General features: G+C 35.9%; 2 protein-coding genes across 3 annotated transcripts in view; both read left to right on the top strand.

Moving 5' to 3' along the window:
• The first annotated feature begins 5,408 nt into the window (after positions 1-5,408).
• On the top strand, positions 5,409-7,465 carry LOC6618272 (protein dimmed). Its single transcript, XM_032727663.1, has 2 exons — positions 5,409-5,693; positions 5,758-7,465. The coding sequence occupies exons 1-2, from the start codon at positions 5,460-5,462 to the stop codon at positions 6,745-6,747; spliced, it is 1,224 nt and encodes a 407-aa protein (XP_032583554.1). The 5' UTR covers positions 5,409-5,459; the 3' UTR covers positions 6,748-7,465.
• Positions 7,466-11,959: 4,494 nt separating this feature from the next.
• LOC6618276 (cytosolic 10-formyltetrahydrofolate dehydrogenase) overlaps positions 11,960-20,437 on the top strand; it is a 34,478-nt gene continuing 26,000 nt past the window's right edge. Inside the window, exon 1 of one of the 2 annotated variants that reach the window (XM_002042510.2) lies at positions 11,960-12,079. The gene's annotated coding sequence lies outside the window, so the exon portion shown is untranslated. The remainder of the gene's footprint in view (positions 12,080-20,437) is intronic. The other variant, XM_032713915.1, reaches the window with a different exon arrangement.

Below are 20,437 nucleotides of genomic sequence, written 5' to 3' on the forward strand. Positions count from 1 at the left end.
GCGTTTCCGGTAATCGTTGTGCGCTCCCGAGAAACTTGATTTGAATTGTGCGGAAGTTTTAAATAAATACTATTGCTTAGAATGGGAAATCAAAAAGGATAGCCAAGCATCTATATAAATAGTTAGCAAAAATGAAATGCATCATGAATTGTGAGAGTTGTTAAAAAGTGCTTTTATATATTTAAAAACATCGTGGATTAGTTACGTCCAAATACATGTAAGTTGTCAATACAATTAAGCTGGCCGAAATGCCTTGTTAGGTTGAGTAAAAACAATTACAAAATATAAATTTGCAGCTATGAGTCTCCGTAAATAGCCAACTAATTAGGGAAAGCTGACACAAGCAAACCACTAAAAAAATAATAGAAAGCATAGAAAACTGACTTTATTTATTTTCAGCAATCGGTAGCCATTCGGGCATGGCATAAGTTTACTTCATTTACAAAATTCCCCATACACTTGTCAACTGCAGTATACGTTGTTGTAACTTAGCGGGTGGACCGCACAGAAAAGGAAAACAATTGCTCACAAAAGTATGCTTTATTTAATAGAAAGCGTAATAAATATTACACAAGACCAGGTGCAGGTTGCATCGCTAAGATCCTCAAACCCCTTTCTTGCGACAACAATGAAAGTGAAATTTTCAGTTGTCTCCAAAGAAAAAGTAGACATTTCTATCGTATTGCCTTGATCGAGGTAACGTTTAGCCATTCCCATGATATGACAAACAAATTTAAAGGTTGTGCGGAAGTTTTCTAAATAAAGAAGTCCAAGAATTTTTTGTGATTATGCGTTGGTTTAAGGCTATTCATCTACTGTTTGCTAACCGAAATGGTAAACTTATTTTCTGCCTTTAAAACCCAATTGAATTATAAATACATTTTTACAGACCAAACTTTTTTTTTTTTATATTAATTTAATTATTAAGGCATACGGGGAAATCTTGGAGCCCCTTTGTGTCCTTCTAAGACAAAACTCTGTAAATCTTAACAAAAAATATGCGATTATAATACAATGACTTAAATAAAAATGAAAGAAACTGTTAAATGGAATTTATAAACCTGTACTTTGCATAGACCGCCGCTATGTTAAGCCTTGCCATTTCTTAAGAGATCCCAAAGAGTCTGAAGTCCAAGGAGCTGTTGTCGTTAAATAATAGCGACACTTTTGTTTCATTCAACACCGACGACGGAATAAATGCACTGCAAAAGTGCACGGTTTCTATTACAACAAAGTCAATGTACATTTGTCGTCCCGCGTATTCCTTGGTCTGTCTCACGCTTTAAACGCTGATGCAGGTTCCGGGTCAAATGCTGGTAAGCCAAAGGGCATAACCATAACAACGACAACGCGGCAAAAGCGTTTCATCGGTAAATGTTTTTTATACTCCTCAACTCTTGGCAAAAAGGGTATATTGTTTACGTACAGAAGAGTTTAGCAAGAAGTTGATGTATTCCCAAATTAAAGAAAACATTAAACGGGTAAACTTTTATTTCATGAAAACGAAGCGGCATAATTTTTAATTCGTTTTGGGATAGGTTTCATTTTTTTGCATTTCGCTATAATTAAAATAGATGCGATAAAAACATTCAACATCTTTTTAATCGTAATGCGAAAAACATTCTGGCCACGCCCACTCTTACTCAAGCATGATTTGTTGTCTAGAGAGTACGGGGATATATAGTAAGTAACATGAACCGTGTAGTTATAGTGCACTATAGGGGTTTATCAGTTCGCGAGCCAAAACTTTTTTAAATAATCATTACTATTGGTAAATGAAAGTCTTTCACAAATTCATATACTCACACACATTAAAGTGAATCTGACAACACGACAGCAATTGATATCCGGCGAACCTCGCAACTTGGGATCTCTCTTTTTCCAGTACCCTAATATTCGAGAGCGACTTATCCGACTTTCAGTAATCTGGAGATCAGAAAGAAGAAATTTGCTATTAGTCACCATTTTGGAAACGAAAATCGCACGCCTGCTGTTGCCTTCTTCGCTGGACGATTAAGGCAAAGGCCACGCCTGCGAAGATCTCACCAAACTCCAAAGTCCTCGTCGACTCAGGCTCTATGGCACTTCTTATACAGAATCCATAGCCTATTACAAGAGTTTGAGAACACCACTGTACCATTACAAAATACAAGCAATCGACGATGTACAACAGTGCACTAAATGAAACCAAAAGAAGGCCCGAATTATGATGGCTCGCGATATCTATATGGTGATGTTTTAAACGAAAAAAGTCGAATTCTTGTTCAAAGCGTGTTTCGTGGTCAGTGGAGACCGCTGCATATCCGACCGCGATTTTTTAGAGCACAATCGATCTGGTGAAAGAATATTATCAGTTACTAAAACCGCAGTTTAAACAGCATTTGGTCTTATAGAGCTCTTTCATTTGGTACGATGAATGCTATTCTTCATCGATTTAAATTATGATATATTGTTGGCATCCTTATAATGGCAAACACGTCCAAGGAACACAAAGGTCATCTCGAACCGTATTGGAGTTTTTTTTTGCATCTATGGACTTTTCATCAACCTAATTGCAGGTATAGGTAAATGATAGGTACATTTTTATACCCGTTACTCGTAGAGTAAAATGGTATATGAACTAGATTCGTTGAAAAGTATATAATAGGTAGGCGGAAACTTTTCCGACCATATAAAGTATTTATATTCTTGATCGGGATCAATAGCAGAGTCGATCTGGTTCTGTCCATCTATTTATTGAAAAAACATATTTTTAAGAGGCGGACTAGGGCAATTGGTTATTTTTAAATGTGCGCAAACAAAAAAAAACGTTGTATAGGTTTTTTTAAGGGTGTGCACACGATAAAAACTAATAATAATGGTTGTGCAAACAATTATATTGGTAATATTTAGTTGTAAGAGATGGTCAAACGCATTATTCTCTGAGTAGACCGAGATTTACTTGAACATTTTTTCAAAATTCTAAACGATGTTATTGCGAATAAAAAAATTTGAAAATCGTCAACTTTTTGATTTTTGAACTTTTTAAAAATTTATATCTAAAAAACTGGATGTGGGCAAAAAAATAATTGGTGGGAAAACAATTCCAGATTTCAAATTTAATAAATTCGATTTTTCCGACCCCAGCTTCCTTGAGCTTAAAAGCTGATCGGTTGAGACTAAATATTCAGATTGTAGAGACATAGACGCAGCTCAAGTTTGTTGACCCATCTTGCCACACCCACTCTAACATCTACAAACCGAGCAAACCTGTCACGCCAGTGCTTTTGAAAAATGTTTTTATCTTTTTTCATATTTTTGCTGGACTTGTAAATTTAATAAGCAAATATTTTTGCCATGCCCACTCTACGCCCACAAACAGTCTATTTTTTTTTCTGATATATTGGTACCTGATAGTCGGGGAACTCCACTATAGCATTGTCTGTAGTTCTAGTGCACGCGAAATTAAACATCACAGAAACACTAAAAATCATACACGTCATCATTAACTATTATCTAGGTGCCGGCCTGCTCTGCACATTTTTAATCATTACTGTCAGAACTGCTTAAGAATGTTAGAAAGGCTTTCATATTAGAACTTATTTGGTGCATTTGATGCCTTTTTTTCGCTAAAAAAAAGTATTTGACACTGAGAAAACTACTGCATGAACAAATCGCTCTCTATTTATGAAACTATAAAATATTTAAATCACTGAGTAGATGGGAAAATATTATAGTAAACACATAACGTGTTTGCTTTTAGGTAAAGATTTGAAAAAGCGTCACCAAGGCAAGTTTCTTCATCTCCTGGCTACATTTCGCGGGGTACGACCGATACCATACATGTCAAAGGTATGATAATGTAGCCTCTGATAATGTAGTGCAATCACCATCGTCTAGCAATATTTGTGACGTATCAACTAACTTCGTTTTAGGTGGGCAAAGGCTATTCCTGTGCCACCTGTTGGTCAGAATGGGTTCTACGTTTCGAACCACCTAACATAAGTATAAAACACACAGTTTGAATCTGAACTGTTTAAGGAGCTGGCTCGACCTAGGGGCAAACAACTGCGTATCATTTACAATAAAATGGAATGGCTTAAAGATGACACAGATCATTTACCTGAACACTGGTTAGCCAGATCTTCGGACGTGCGTTGTATATCGAATCTGGACTGCGATATATTCCATGTACATATATTCAATATCCATCTCTAACACAAAAACTTAATTTACATACTTTTTCATCTGTCGGGTGCAAGCATCACAGATCTTTGTAAATCTTTTGTAAGTCAGTAATAATATGTAAAAACAAGAGAGAATATGTTTATGATTATGTTATATAGCGTTTATGTTATAAATGCAATAGATTCTAACAAAAGCCAGAGAGAGTGCTAAGTCGGTATGGTATACCGATAGAAATTAGCAAGACAAACAATAAGACGAAGGAATACCAAAACATTTTGCAAAAGTGTGGCTGTTGCAGTTTTCGGCGGTTTTTGGGCGTTTGCAACATGGGTCAACAAACCTGCGCAGCGTCTATGTCTCTGGAAGCTACATGCCTAATTTCAATATTTTAGCTTTTATAGTTCCTAAGATCGAGACGTTCGGACAGACAGACAGACGGACGGACAAGGCCAGATCGACTAGGCTATTGATCCTGATCAAGAATATATATACATATATAGTCGGAAACGCTTCCTTATGCCTGTTACATACTTTTCAACGAATCTATTAAACTCTTTTACTCTACGAGTAATGGGTATAATAATACGTTTGAAATATTATATTATGAGACAGCTGTATACGAACTTTTTTATTGTAGCAAATAGAAACGTCCAATGGCAAATGTTAATATCAAAGGTGCGCATAGATAAAAACTAGTCAACAATAATCAAAGAAAATGATTTTGGCCATTTTTTCTTTATCGAAAATTGGCGTATTGATGAAGCAAAAGCACAGCGTATTCAACAATTGTGAGTTTGTATAAGTTTAATACCAGTATTCATAAAATATCAAAATTTTTTTTCTTTCCCACTTTCAGAATGATTATTTTCTGCGTCTGATCAATTCGGAGTGCAATGAAGAATTTAAAAAAATAGCAATAGAGAGGTCGGAGTTCCCCGACTATCAGATACCTGCTACTCAGCTAGTGGAAATGTGACCGCGAAATTTCTATATAGATATTGGGGAATATACCAGAAAAAATTTAACAATTGTTCAAAACTGTCAAGGGGCGTGGTCAAAGTGTTTTTGGTATACCGACAGAAACAGTCAAGACGAACAATAAAACGAAGAAAAATCTAAATTTAGTAAAGACATTTCTTTACTCTGGCTGATTTTTCGACTTAAAGCAAATACCACGCAGGATTTGTAGGTTTTACATGTTTATTTGTGCAGATATCACGTTTTAACTGTTAGCTTGCGCCATAGTAAGATACTCTTCTTGGAGTTCTGTATTATATAATAAACTATTTGTAATGTGTTTTGATTTTTACAGTCGACGATTTTTGTTCCGCCAACAGAAGGCTTCAACAATCATGGATGCCACACAGCTAACGGAACTAATGGGCAGCCATGATTTTATGCAATTACAACATCAATTGCATCACAATAACAACAATTACAACACAGACGGACACAATGGACTGTCTTCAGAATCGGCGGAGGGAAGTTCTCGACCCGTCCGTCGTGCCACCAGACGAACTTCACAGGTAGATCGTAAAAAGGCCAAGCGAATGGACCTATTATAATGTCTTCCATTTTTGCTGCTTCCAGCTAAGCAATAATACTTATGACCTGGAGATGACAGACTCCAGTTCGCAAAGCGATGACACGAGCGGCGGAGGCGGCAGCAGCAACGGGGGTGGCAGCACCACCAACACTGGACATCCGTCCGGCTGCTCTCTGGGCGGTGATGGGCCATCAGGCCGCGGACGGGTACACCATGCTAGCTCAGGAGCCTGTCCATCTACCATTGCAGCGAACAGTACCAGCTCCAACTCTTCCAATGCAAACGCCAGTAGGCGGCGGAAAGGCGCCCTGAACGCTAAGGAGCGGAATATGCGTCGTCTGGAGTCAAATGAACGCGAGCGAATGCGGATGCACAGCCTAAACGATGCGTTTCAATCGCTTCGAGAGGTCATACCGCACGTGGAGATGGAGCGACGGCTGTCCAAGATTGAAACACTCACACTGGCCAAAAACTATATCATAAATCTGACGCACATAATACTCTCCAAGCGCAATGAGGAGGCGGCGGCCTTGGAGCTGAACTCGGGGGCCGTTGGTGGGGTGCTGCTCTCAAATCTTACCTCCGAAAGTGGGGGACCAGTAGCGAGTGGTATTGCTTTAAATTCCAATGCAGCGACGCTATGCTTTGAGGATACCCTGGCCAGCGGAGGACCCTTTGACTGCGCCCTCTTGGCAGCTACCGACGGCAGCCTGCTGAACGCTACCACAGTGACCGCCAGCCCCGCGATGCAGAGCATCCAATCACAAGCCATACACTTGCAGACACCGATGGAGCAGCAGCAGCAGCAGCAGCAAGCCAGCCATCTTCCGCACCATCAGCAAGCGATTCATGGCCATGGCCATCTGGGGACCAGCATGAGCATTCAATCGCAGCAGCCTAGGCTTATACTAAATGGCACTACATCGGTGGGCCTGGGAGTTGGAATCGGGGTTGGTGTCGGAGTGGTCAACAATGCCACGAGCTTTGCTGATATCAATGATAATTTCGACGAGCCCTTCCGAGAGTTTCTGTAAGCCATCCATAACGCGGTGGTTCCGGGATCGTAAGAAACGGGATTGAAAAGTGGTTGCACACATTTATAGCGCTCAAAAACGATATTTATGAACCCCAGCGCGGTGGATTCACCGGCTTGAGTGTTCGAAACCTTGTGAGTTATTATGCTTTCATACAATTGTGTCATTTATGGAACATTTTTGCAATAAACCTAACCAGCAAATATTTAATTTACAATAAGAAATTTTAATTTTCGATCTGATACTTCATTTCTTCAGGCACACATTTAATTCTATACATCTTTAGAGAGTTTTATAATTTTAGTCAAATGATTGTAAAGTTGTAAAAGAGCATGTTCGATCCTATAAAATCCATATTTATATAGATTTACTGGGCTAATATAGGAAGACATGACTCTCGTTTCGGTAAAAAGACAAAACATGACAGAAATAAAGAATAAGCTTTACTTTTCAAAATGATTTGTTTTGAATTTCCGAGCGCTTTTATTGTTGCAAAGGACATTTGCAAGCAGTAACGCAGTTTTTTAATTGACTGATGTAGGAAGTCGACTGCTTTACCAAGCAGGACTGCCTTAGATTGCACACGTGGGTCCTTTTGTTGTTCATTACATGCTATGAAATATTAGTAACATATTGGTATAATTATTTAAATTTGTATTAGCAAGATAAATAATTTGCTTTAAAACATAAACAGATACATTAACCATATGGATTACATATATTTTGATGAGCTTAGTATATGTTTTTTGATAATTAAAATAAAAATAACGGTTACTTAAAATATATCTGTTAAATATCAAGAAATATGTATACTTTAGATAAGACCTAAAACTGTTAATAAGTTACCACGAAGAAGGCTAACACTTGATTGTACTTAAAGTTATGGTTAAAGTTGTGTATATGTATATGTATGTATAAGCTTCTATCCTGATCGATCTTAGATAATTAGCTATGCGCCTATATGCCAATGTATCTTTGTATGTATGTATATCTCAATTCATGCAATCATGCAAAATACTAAAGCTAAGACCACTTTATCTCCTTAGTTCTTTTGTTAGTCTTTTTTAATTTACAACTCTAATTTTAAACCGATTTGACAATCGGTATCTATGTATATCATAGGAACTTACATATATAGTGTGCATAAATATAATTGTTTGTAATAGGATGAAAAACATGGAATCAATTACCGTTAACTAGCGGTCCTGCCGTCTGAGGAACGACGGTCTACAAAGTGACGCCTCAATAGGTTAATTTACCACCCATGATCTTTTTAATGCACTTGAAACCTTCCATTGGATGTAAGAGTAGAAAACGTGGTAAGAGGGGTGTGTGGGCGGACAGGAAAACAATTAACGTACCGAAACTAAAATTGGCACATTTCCGTTATGGGTCGACAGACTTAGGACACCGTACACGGGAAAGGGACGCCAATAGTAACGCTCGGACGGTAAACAGTAATAAAATAACGGTGCTCAGTGGGTGGTGATACGACGAGAGGAGGCTTGTAAGGGTGAGTGAGTGAGGGTGGCTGGGGCCATAGTAATAATTAAGTAAAAAATAGTAGTTGGGGGAAGTCTCTCCTCTTCGGTGTCGAGATAAGCTTGTTTATTATGTTTGATTAGTCAGGATTTCGTATTTTGGGTAGGTCGCAGGAAGTTAAGCTCTCCCACAAACTCCAAAACATCGATTTGTTGGAAGCAGTGCAAGATTCTGAACTGAGTTTCTATACCTGATACCCGTTCTTCCGTGAGGAGAATGTAAATGTTTCAAGTCGGACTAAAGGGTATAGATAATTATTTAAAAAAAGATCAAGATCAAGCCGAGTCAATCAAGCCCAGTCAGTCAGTTTGTTTAAACTCAACATTTCGGAAAAAAGTGTAATTTCTAATAAAACTTTTCACTTCCTCTGGTATCCTTTCTACAATTATTATTTTTTATATTGTATTCAATTTCCGATCGATGTACCTGTGTATAAAGTGGTTAAATGTTACTGGTAGATAGTTAAGACAGTAGAGCTTACAGTTATTTTATGTTTTATTTAGTTTACCAAGACTGTTGTAATTTAGTTTTCATCTTATCTTTTTTAAGTGCGAAGTACATATACTTTTCGAAAAACATGTTTATTTTTGGTGAATTTCTCATATAAATACATTTATGTATCATATATACATACTTACGTATATGCTTATGCTTAAGTGAAAAGCCTAGAAGAAATCGCTGAAAATCTGCAATTAAGTGAAGATATCGAAATTATTTCTGAGCGGGGTCTATATAGCAATATTCTTAGGCATAGTGATTTTATAATCGTACAGATTGGAGCAAATTAAAATCAAATTCTGTTACGATTGTGCTAAATATACGCAAAGTAAACCGAAATATATTCGTAAATAAAAATTGCAATATAGATGTGTAGCTCCCTAGGTGTGCAATGTAAATGAACAGAAAGAGACTCACATACTATATTTAATGTTATATAGAAATACCCCAAAGGATCAAATATCACTTCAAAAAATTAGAAACATTTTCCAAGTGTTGTAAATTAAATAAGGAGAAGCCTATTTAGAAGAGCATTTGCTTAGTACAAGTGATGAAAAGTATATAAATATGGAAATAAGAAACGATAAATTAATAATTACATATAATCTGTAGCTGTTAATATGTATACATTCGCACGTTCAAAACAAAGATTATTTAATAAAGTAAAGAATAATATCCAACGCCAACACTTTTGCAAAGTGTTGTGATATTTCTCCATATTTATATTTACCAAAAAACTTCAACGCCGTAAAACCGCCCAAAACTTCCACGCCCCCACTTTGAAATATGTTTAAAATTATTTTCCGTTTTATTATTTATCTTGCCAATTTTTATCGGTAAACAAAACACTGTGGCCATGCCCCTTCTTTCACCTACAAAACCCCATAACTGCCGCGCCCACACTTTTCAACAATTTTTAAATTTTTTCTAATTTTAATCACCTAAATCTATCGATTTTCCAGAAAAATTATGAAATTTCGCGATCGCATTTCCACTAGCTGTGTAAAGAGTATATGATAATCGGGATTATCAACTAGAGCATTTTCTCTTGTTTAAATATGTACTTTGAAATATGTTTAAAATTATTTTCCGTTTTATTATTTATCTTGCCAATTTTTATCGGTAAACAAAACACTGTGGCCATGCCCCTTCTTTCACCTACAAAACCCCATAACTGCCGCGCCCACACTTTTCAACAATTTTTAAATTTTTTCTAATTTTAATCACCTAAATCTATCGATTTTCCAGAAAAATTATGAAATTTCGCGATCGCATTTCCACTAGCTGTGTAAAGAGTATATGATAATCGGGATTATCAACTAGAGCATTTTCTCTTGTTTAAATATGTATATATCCTTTTACATGTTCACTACTTTTCATCCCGAAGCATTAAATTCAAAATTCTGGTAATACAACCGCTTTAGTGATTGCGATACCTTTCGTTTGGACCTACAGCAGATTGTATTTATATATATATATGTAAATACAAATAAAAATTTTATGATATACTGTTTTAATGGCCAAAATTTCTTAGGTATTAAATTTCAAATAATTCAACAAATGTTTCACATTTATTGTAAAACGGGTTAAATACGAGTAACGCACTTGTAGTGTAAAAGGGTATACTGTATTGGTTGAAAAGTATGTTACAAGCAAATGTAAGCGCTTTCGACTATATAAAGTATATATATATTCTTGATCAAGATCTATAGCCGAGTTGATCTAGCCATGTCCGTCTCATGGATCTCAGGAACTATAAAAGCTAGAAGGTTAAGATTAAGCATGCCGATTCTAGAGACATAGATGTCTTGTAAATTTTTTTCGGTTTTTCAAAAAAAAACTTTGCCACGCCGCCTCTAACACCCACAAGAACTGCCACGCCCACACCTTTGAAGTATATTTTGATGTTCTTTCACATTTTGATCAGTCTTGTAAGTGTCTATTTATTTGCAAAAAAAATTTTGCCACGCCCAGTTCAACGCCCTTAAACCGCCCAAAACTGCCACGCCCACATTTTTAAACAATTATTGATCTTTTTTCATAATTTTTTTAGTCCAAATCAAATTTCTCGCTCAAATTTCTATCGATTGCCAAAGAAAGAAAGATTGCCACGCCCACTTAAACGCAATACGCGGACAAACGGCCACGCCAACTATTTTGAAAAATTTTTAAGTTTTTTTACAATTTGCATTTCCCCCAGATGAGTTGCGAGTACAACCACATTTTCTGATACTTATAAAATGTAAAAGTTAATAAACAAAACCGATTCCACTCTATTTTTGCCGAAAAGGTGTGTTAAAAAGTTAAATCAAAAGCAGAACGGAGTGCTGTGACACGGTGAAAATTTTTTAAAGCGTTTTTGAGTTCTTGAGAACGTTCTAACTTATATATGTCACATTATGAATTTATTTTGATTATTGTACGTGTCTGTCACATTATTAACATAGTTCGACCACTGCGCTGGCAAGACGATGGTGCGCAATGAGCTTGGTATATTGTGAAATCATTCATAGAATTTTACTATAACGTAGAATATGACTGATGTGAAAATACCGTTACCTATTGGGAGGGAGGTATATCATGTAAATGTTCGTAACGATTCGAATCCAGTACACTTTGGTAAAAATATGGCAACTCCCGACTTCTGTATACGGCAGGATGGCAGCTCCCAAACTATGTAAATGTTGGTGTGGCAACTCAAAATCACCCGCAATTGTACGTTATTACACGTTTCTTTAGGCACATTTCTTGAATATACTGAAGGTAATTGTCTTATTTTTGCTGCTTTGGTATACAGTAAATCATTTTCACCTTTAAGGTTTCATGTATTGTCCACTTCTCAATATATGGGTAATTTGTAAGTAGGGACAGTTGAAGCAGCGATACAAGAATATTTATCAATCATGAAAAGATCAACATTAAAATAGCGTTGGATTCACTTATACAAGATTTAATGCTGAAAAGCGAAAAAGCGGTTTAAGCATCAACACGGCAATAAAATGTGAACAACGAATCCAAGCCAATCAACTGCAGAAATTAACCAAATTTAGGTTTCTTGAAATAATGTTTCCAGCACCTGGAAAATATAGGAAGTAGTGGAGTCAGTCAGCAATCGATGATTGGCGTGAGGTATCGATGACTCTGCACTATCGATACCTCCCTTGGAACTATCGCATCGCAGCTCTACTTAAGTCCCACTTGAAAACATCCATCAAGTGTTGTTGTTCCGTGATTAGAGAGCGGGTGCGAGTTAATCAACGAAACCGTTGGGTCCTGGTCCTACATTTAAAAGGTATTAATATTTGGGTGAAACTAACCAGCTGCAATAGATGATGCGGTCCCTTGCGCCATACAAATTGGTACTACCATTGCCCTGCAGGAGTAATTGTGTGTATGTGTGTAGGTGGGTGAGTGGAAAAGTGATTCGAGAGAGGGATGCGGCCGACCAATATGCACTTCTCCCTGTGCTATCTGAGATCTAGAGTGTGGAGAGTGATTCTGTTGACTAGTTTGTGTGCTTGCGGCAAGCAGGGTCTGCGGTCCGGTGTGATACATCCCTCGCTAGTTGCTCCAAGTCGTAGTGGATGGTGTTCCGGGTGCTGGGATGCGCCTAATTGGAGAGGCGCAAACGCTCAGTCAAAAGCTCCCAAAGTGTGGAAATTGCCTATATACAGAGGTGGTAAAAAGTATTTACACAACGGGTTCTTTTTCAATTGTCAACTAATTGAAAAAAAGCTCGTTGTGTAAAAACTTTTGACCACCTCTGTATATAGGCAATTTCCAATTTCAAATTTTTTCTATAATATCGTTAGGTATTTATTTTTAAACTACTTAACAAATGTTTCACAATAGTTTCGAAAATATAGATTAAAACAACATAATAGGCAGAAATTCTGGTGTTCTCTGAAATAGCAGTGCTATAAAAAAATAGTAACAAAATTAAATTTTACTAAGAACGAACTTTCTTATAAGTTTTTCATCTTTCATTTTCATCTTTTATGTGTTAATTAGGGCCTAATACTTGGTGGGATAGCATTTGTTAGCCAGTACAGCCTTATACCCACGCGGCATGGAGTCCACCAGGTCCTGGCAACGTTTGGGGGGTATTTTTGACCATGCATCCTGCAAAACTTGCCAAATCTGAGCCTTAGGCGTCGACACATTTTGTTTAATGTCCCCCCACACGTTTTCAATCGTGTTTAAATTGGAAGGTGGTGCTGGCCAAGGCATTACATCAATTCGATTTTGGGTGAACCCATTCTTATCCGAATTGCTTGTGTGTTTCGGATCATTATCCTGTTGGAATGTCCATTTTAAGGGCATATTATATTCAGAATATGACAATAAGACATCACTAAGTATATTTTCATATGCGTTTTGGTCTATAATACCATACATCATATGGTATGGACTCATAACATTGTAAAAAAAACAAGCCCATACCATGATTTTAGGTCCACCATGATTGAAAGTCTTCAGTGGGTGTTTTGGGTGGTGCTCCGTGTTTGGAGGTCGTCAGATATACTGTAGTGAACCAGTTCCACCAAATAGAACTATTTTTGACCCATCAGTCCAAAGGATATAAAGCCATTTGGAGACTGACCAGTTTAAGTAGGTTTTAGGGAAGCTTAACCTTGCATAATATGCATAGGTCTAAGTAGGGGACCCTATCGTGGACTATTCGCACTGAAATTTTGATTCAGTAGTCGTCTCCGAATTGTAACGTCGCTGATTCCCAAGTTCAGCTCAGACTATATGTCCCTAAAGGATGCAAAAGGATAGACGTTGCTGTAAGGAACTATACGTCGATGCTCTATATCTGTGGTTTTACGTATGGTACCACGGTTTTCGGGCTTCCATTCATATTTAATGGCATTGGATACCATTTTGGCAGAACATTCAAGGGTTTTTTGAATGTCCTTACTTGATTTTCCATCCTTTGTTAGCTTAAGAATTGACATTCTTTTCTCCTGGGAGCAGTGGTGTTCTCTACCCACTAAAATATAATTTTTTCTTTTTTTATTTATTGACCTTTTAAATATACGAATTAACTTAACCAAACTCACTTCTTAGAAAATATTGATAATTTCGGGACTTTACATTGGTCAAAACCAGACAATGGCTATTCTTATGAACAGCCTAAAGGTTGTGATTTTGCTCAAGAATGCAAATAAAAAAAGGATAACATAAAAACTATCGGAGTTTTCTTTTTTTTCCCTATCTACACATTCCATTTTACGAAAATAAGTGTAATAAAAAGTCGATTTCGAAATAGGACATGGAAATATACCTTCGTATTTATTAGTTTCCCTCGCACTGCTATTTTTATGAACACAGCTGTATATGACAATTGGAGAGAGCAGGAGCCCCTAGTTACGCACAGTGTCCTAATCGCACTAGCGCAAGGACACAAGGACACTTTCAAGGAGACAGATTGTGCAAAGGATTTGTTTGTCTTCTCAAATAAATAGCTAAGTTTGTTAGAGACAAATTGTTAGGTTTAACCAAACTAATTGCTTAAATTCAAGGTAGCAGTGTGAACTAAAGGCAATGTTTTTTTCGAGAACTAAACTCATATTTTGCTTAAACCAAAAACGGTTTAATATAAATAAGTCAGACAGGACCATTAAACTGCTCTCATCACAATTAATCTTCGCTGATCGTTTGTCGCAGCGGTCTATAACTATAAACTCAGGAATGGGAACACTACCAATCAAAGCTTGCTTCTGCAATCCAAAGTATTAGAAATGATAGGAAATCGTAGAGTAAAAATTCACTCACTACAGGTAGAAGAACCCTTTTTCCACCTTATAAAGTATTTATGTATGTATTAACACTTAACACATACGCATATCCAAACTGGTTTCGAATTAAGCTTTATTACGCATTAATAAGAAATATATGGCTGATGTGTATATTTTACCGTACATTGGCATCAGTGTGACAGGTGTAGCCACTTTTTATGCAGCTGACACAATTTCTAAGCTATTGATTTTGTCTTCTATTCCTTTCCCATTGCTTGGAATTCCGATGTCTGGCCTATTTGCCGGTGGTGGGGTGGCACTAGAAATTTGAAAACCGACCTATTTAATTGCAGAGTTTAAACTCATTCAAACTTCAAAACTATTACAGCAACATATGTACATACATATGCATTCCTGTCCTTCCTAGTTTGTCGTTGTCCATAAAACCTACAATATTGAGATTAAGCATAAAGATTCTGGAGATATAAACGCAGTGCATGTTTATTGCAAACCACCCAAAACCGATACGCCCACTCTTTAGAAAATTATCAAAACATATTTTCCTATTTTTATACCCGTTCGTTAGAAGTATGTAACAGGCAGAAGGAGTCGTTTCCGACCATATAAAGTATATATATGTATATATTCTTGATCAGGATGAATAGCCGAGTCGACCTCTCCTTGAACGTCTGTCCGTATGAACGTCGAGATCTCAGGAATTATAAAAGCTAGAATGTTAAGTTCAGCATACAGATTCTAGAGACATAGATGCAGCGCAAGCTTGACCCATGTTGCCACCACCACTCTAACGCCCACAAACCGCATAAAACTGCCACAACCACACTTTTGAAAAATGTTTTGATATTTTTTCTTGTAAATTTCTATGGATTTGCACCAAAAAAATTTGGCTCGTCCACTCTAACGCCCTAAAACCGCCCAAAACTGCCAGTCCCACATTTGTGAATTTTTTTTTTTTTTTAGTTTTTGTTTTATTGGTCTGTAAATTTCTATGGATTTTCCAAAAAACTTTTTGCCACGCCCACTCGAACGCAATAAAGCCGCCCTAAACTGCCACGCACACATTAAAAAAAAATTATTGTATATTTTTTTATAATTTTATTAGTCCTGTAAATTTCTATCGATTTTTTTTGACACGCCCACTCTAACAGCCAAACCGGTCCCTTTTTACACTTTGAAACAATTTTTAAATTGTTTTCATTTTATTTCCCAGTAGCTATCGATATCCCAAAAGAATGATGAAATTCATTACCACTAGCTATCTGATAGTCTGGGAACACGACTACAGCATTCTCTCTTGTTAGTTTTGTAAATTCCTATCGATTTGATAAAAAACGTATTGCCATGCCCACTCTAACGCCAACAAACCGCCCAATCCGGTCACGACCACACTTTTGAAAAATATTTTGATCATTTTTTATATTTTTATTAGTCTTTTAAATTTTTATCGATTTGGTAAAATTGTTTCCACGCCCACAAATCCCTTATTTCTTCTTATTATTTTCCCCGATGTCTATCGATATTTTAAATTAAAAAAAAAATTAAAAATTATTATTATTCCCTCTTATTTCATTCTTGTATTAGTCTTTTAAATTTCTATCGATTTACCAAAAAAAGTTCTGGTACGCCCACAGTTATATGGTGGTTCTTCTAAAAACCACCAATAATCGCAACGTCCACACTTCGGATATTTTAATTTTAATTTTGTTATTTTTTTTGAGTAACGGGTATCTGATATTCAAGGATCTTGTTCAATTCATTTAACAGTTTTTAATACAAAGTTTGTTTAATTTAATTTATTTTGTAAGGGAAATGTACGAAATAGTTGTCATTGTGAAGATTCGGTAAAATTGTGCATTTTCGATTGAAACACCTCCGGAACTCAATACAGGAAATACATATCGTTAACCGTAAATATCTTTTTAAATTACCTTTATCCATTTCCCCTCTGAAGTATATACAGAATAACAGACAACAATCAAAAGACCGGTGTGTTCGAACCTTATTCTATCAATATCACTTTAGCGGAGTACTTATACAAATGAATCCTAAACGTATTTGAGCTTAAAAAGCGTTAGGCAGTTGGTTCATTTTTCTTCAACATCTTAATTTTTAAAGTTTAGATATGAGGGGCGTCTTCTTTTTAAAAATGTATTTCCAAAGATTGTAGTTTACAGTCAATTTATGATTTAGTATTTAAACCTCCCTTTTCCTGTGGTACTTCTATTAGCTCAGTATCGCGTATCTTATAGTAGCAGCATTTGACTATAGCGTTCTTTTTTTAAGCTTATATGAGATAAGAAATTATATAAGAAATATTTGTTTTTTAATGAAAAATGATTATAACTATTAATAGATTTTTATTTTCATACTACCAATATATCGATTTGTACGCATATATATATTATAGTTTGATATGTTGTTACTCTATTTATTAAATACAAAATACTACCAAATAGAACTATTTTTGACCCATCAGTCCAAAGGATATAAAGCCATTTGGAGACTGACCAGTTTAAGTAGGTTTTAGGGAAGCTTAACCTTGCATAATATGCATAGGTCTAAGTAGGGGACCCTATCGTGGACTATTCGCACTGAAATTTTGATTCAGTAGTCGTCTCCGAATTGTAACGTCGCTGATTCCCAAGTTCAGCTCAGACTATATGTCCCTAAAGGATGCAAAAGGATAGACGTTGCTGTAAGGAACTATACGTCGATGCTCTATATCTGTGGTTTTACGTATGGTACCACGGTTTTCGGGCTTCCATTCATATTTAATGGCATTGGATACCATTTTGGCAGAACATTCAAGGGTTTTTTGAATGTCCTTACTTGATTTTCCATCCTTTGTTAGCTTAAGAATTGACATTCTTTTCTCCTGGGAGCAGTGGTGTTCTCTACCCACTAAAATATAATTTTTTCTTTTTTTATTTATTGACCTTTTAAATATACGAATTAACTTAACCAAACTCACTTCTTAGAAAATATTGATAATTTCGGGACTTTACATTGGTAAAAACCAGACAATGGCTATTCTTATGAACAGCCTAAAGGTTGTGATTTTGCTCAAGATTGCAAATAAAAAAAGGATAACATAAAAACTATCGGAGTTTTCTTTTTTTTCCCTATCTACACATTCCATTTTACGAAAATAAGTGTAATAAAAAGTCGATTTCGAAATAGGACATGGAAATATACCTTCGTATTTATTAGTTTCCCTCGCACTGCTATTTTTATGAACACAGCTGTATATGACAATTGGAGAGAGCAGGATCCCCTAGTTACGCACAGTGTCCTAATCGCACTAGCGCAAGGACACAAGGACACTTTCAAGGAGACAGATTGTGCAAAGGATTTGTTTGTCTTCTCAAATAAATAGCTAAGTTTGTTAGAGACAAATTGTTAGGTTTAACCAAACTAATTGCTTAAATTCAAGGTAGCAGTGTGAACTAAAGGCAATGTTTTTTTCGAGAACTAAACTCATATTTTGCTTAAACCAAAAACGGTTTAATATAAATAAGTCAGACAGGACCATTAAACTGCTCTCATCACAATTAATCTTCGCTGATCGTTTGTCGCAGCGGTCTATAACTATAAACTCAGGAATGGGAACACTACCAATCAAAGCTTGCTTCTGCAATCCAAAGTATTAGAAATGATAGGAAATCGTAGAGTAAAAATTCACTCACTACAGGTAGAAGAACCCTTTTTCCACCTTATAAAGTATTTATGTATGTATTAACACTTAACACATACGCATATCCAAACTGGTTTCGAATTAAGCTTTATTACGCATTAATAAGAAATATATGGCTGATGTGTATATTTTACCGTACATTGGCATCAGTGTGACAGGTGTAGCCACTTTTTATGCAGCTGACACAATTTCTAAGCTATTGATTTTGTTTTCTATTCCTTTCCCATTGCTTGGAATTCCGATGTCTGGCCTATTTGCCGGTGGTGGGGTGGCACTAGAAATTTGAAAACCGACCTATTTAATTGCAGAGTTTAAACTCATTCAAACTTCAAAACTATTACAGCAACATATGTACATACATATGCATTCCTGTCCTTCCTAGTTTGTCGTTGTCCATAAAACCTACAATATTGAGATTAAGCATAAAGATTCTGGAGATATAAACGCAGTGCATGTTTATTGCAAACCACCCAAAACCGATACGCCCACTCTTTAGAAAATTATCAAAACATATTTTCCTATTTTTATACCCGTTCGTTAGAAGTATGTAACAGGCAGAAGGAGTCGTTTCCGACCATATAAAGTATATATATGTATATATTCTTGATCAGGATGAATAGCCGAGTCGACCTCTCCTTGAACGTCTGTCCGTATGAACGTCGAGATCTCAGGAATTATAAAAGCTAGAATGTTAAGTTCAGCATACAGATTCTAGAGACATAGATGCAGCGCAAGCTTGACCCATGTTGCCACCACCACTCTAACGCCCACAAACCGCATAAAACTGCCACAACCACACTTTTGAAAAATGTTTTGATATTTTTTCTTGTAAATTTCTATGGATTTGCACCAAAAAAATTTGGCTCGTCCACTCTAACGCCCTAAAACCGCCCAAAACTGCCAGTCCCACATTTGTGAATTTTTTTTTTTTTTTAGTTTTTGTTTTATTGGTCTGTAAATTTCTATGGATTTTCCAAAAAACTTTTTGCCACGCCCACTCGAACGCAATAAAGCCGCCCTAAACTGCCACGCACACATTAAAAAAAAATTATTGTATATTTTTTTATAATTTTATTAGTCCTGTAAATTTCTATCGATTTTTTTTGACACGCCCACTCTAACAGCCAAACCGGTCCCTTTTTACACTTTGAAACAATTTTTAAATTGTTTTCATTTTATTTCCCAGTAGCTATCGATATCCCAAAAGAATGATGAAATTCATTACCACTAGCTATCTGATAGTCTGGGAACACGACTACAGCATTCTCTCTTGTTAGTTTTGTAAATTCCTATCGATTTGATAAAAAACGTATTGCCATGCCCACTCTAACGCCAACAAACCGCCCAATCCTGTCACGACCACACTTTTGAAAAATATTTTGATCATTTTTTATATTTTTATTAGTCTTTTAAATTTTTATCGATTTGGTAAAATTGTTTCCACGCCCACAAATCCCTTATTTCTTCTTATTATTTTCCCCGATGTCTATCGATATTTTAAATTAAAAAAAAAATTAAAAATTATTATTATTCCCTCTTATTTCATTCTTGTATTAGTCTTTTAAATTTCTATCGATTTACCAAAAAAAGTTCTGGTACGCCCACAGTTATATGGTGGTTCTTCTAAAAACCACCAATAATCGCAACGTCCACACTTCGGATATTTTAATTTTAATTTTGTTATTTTTTTTGAGTAACGGGTATCTGATATTCAAGGATCTTGTTCAATTCATTTAACAGTTTTTAATACAAAGTTTGTTTAATTTAATTTATTTTGTAAGGGAAATGTACGAAATAGTTGTCATTGTGAAGATTCGGTAAAATTGTGCATTTTCGATTGAAACACCTCCGGAACTCAATACAGGAAATACATATCGTTAACCGTAAATATCTTTTTAAATTACCTTTATCCATTTCCCCTCTGAAGTATATACAGAATAACAGACAACAATCAAAAGACCGGTGTGTTCGAACCTTATTCTATCAATATCACTTTAGCGGAGTACTTATACAAATGAATCCTAAACGTATTTGAGCTTAAAAAGCGTTAGGCAGTTGGTTCATTTTTCTTCAACATCTTAATTTTTAAAGTTTAGATATGAGGGGCGTCTTCTTTTTAAAAATGTATTTCCAAAGATTGTAGTTTACAGTCAATTTATGATTTAGTATTTAAACCTCCCTTTTCCTGTGG

This window comes from Drosophila sechellia, chromosome 2L, assembly GCF_004382195.2.
Source record: "Drosophila sechellia strain sech25 chromosome 2L, ASM438219v1, whole genome shotgun sequence".
NCBI lineage: Eukaryota > Metazoa > Arthropoda > Insecta > Diptera > Drosophilidae > Drosophila > Drosophila sechellia.

Coding starts and splice junctions, on each gene's coding strand:
- LOC6618272 (XM_032727663.1), top strand. CDS start 5,460: ATGTGTTTTGATTTTTACAGTCGACGATTTTTGTTCCGCCAACAGAAG. Junction 5,694..5,757: donor CCACCAGACGAACTTCACAG/GTAGATCGTAAA, acceptor TGCTGCTTCCAG/CTAAGCAATAATACTTATGA.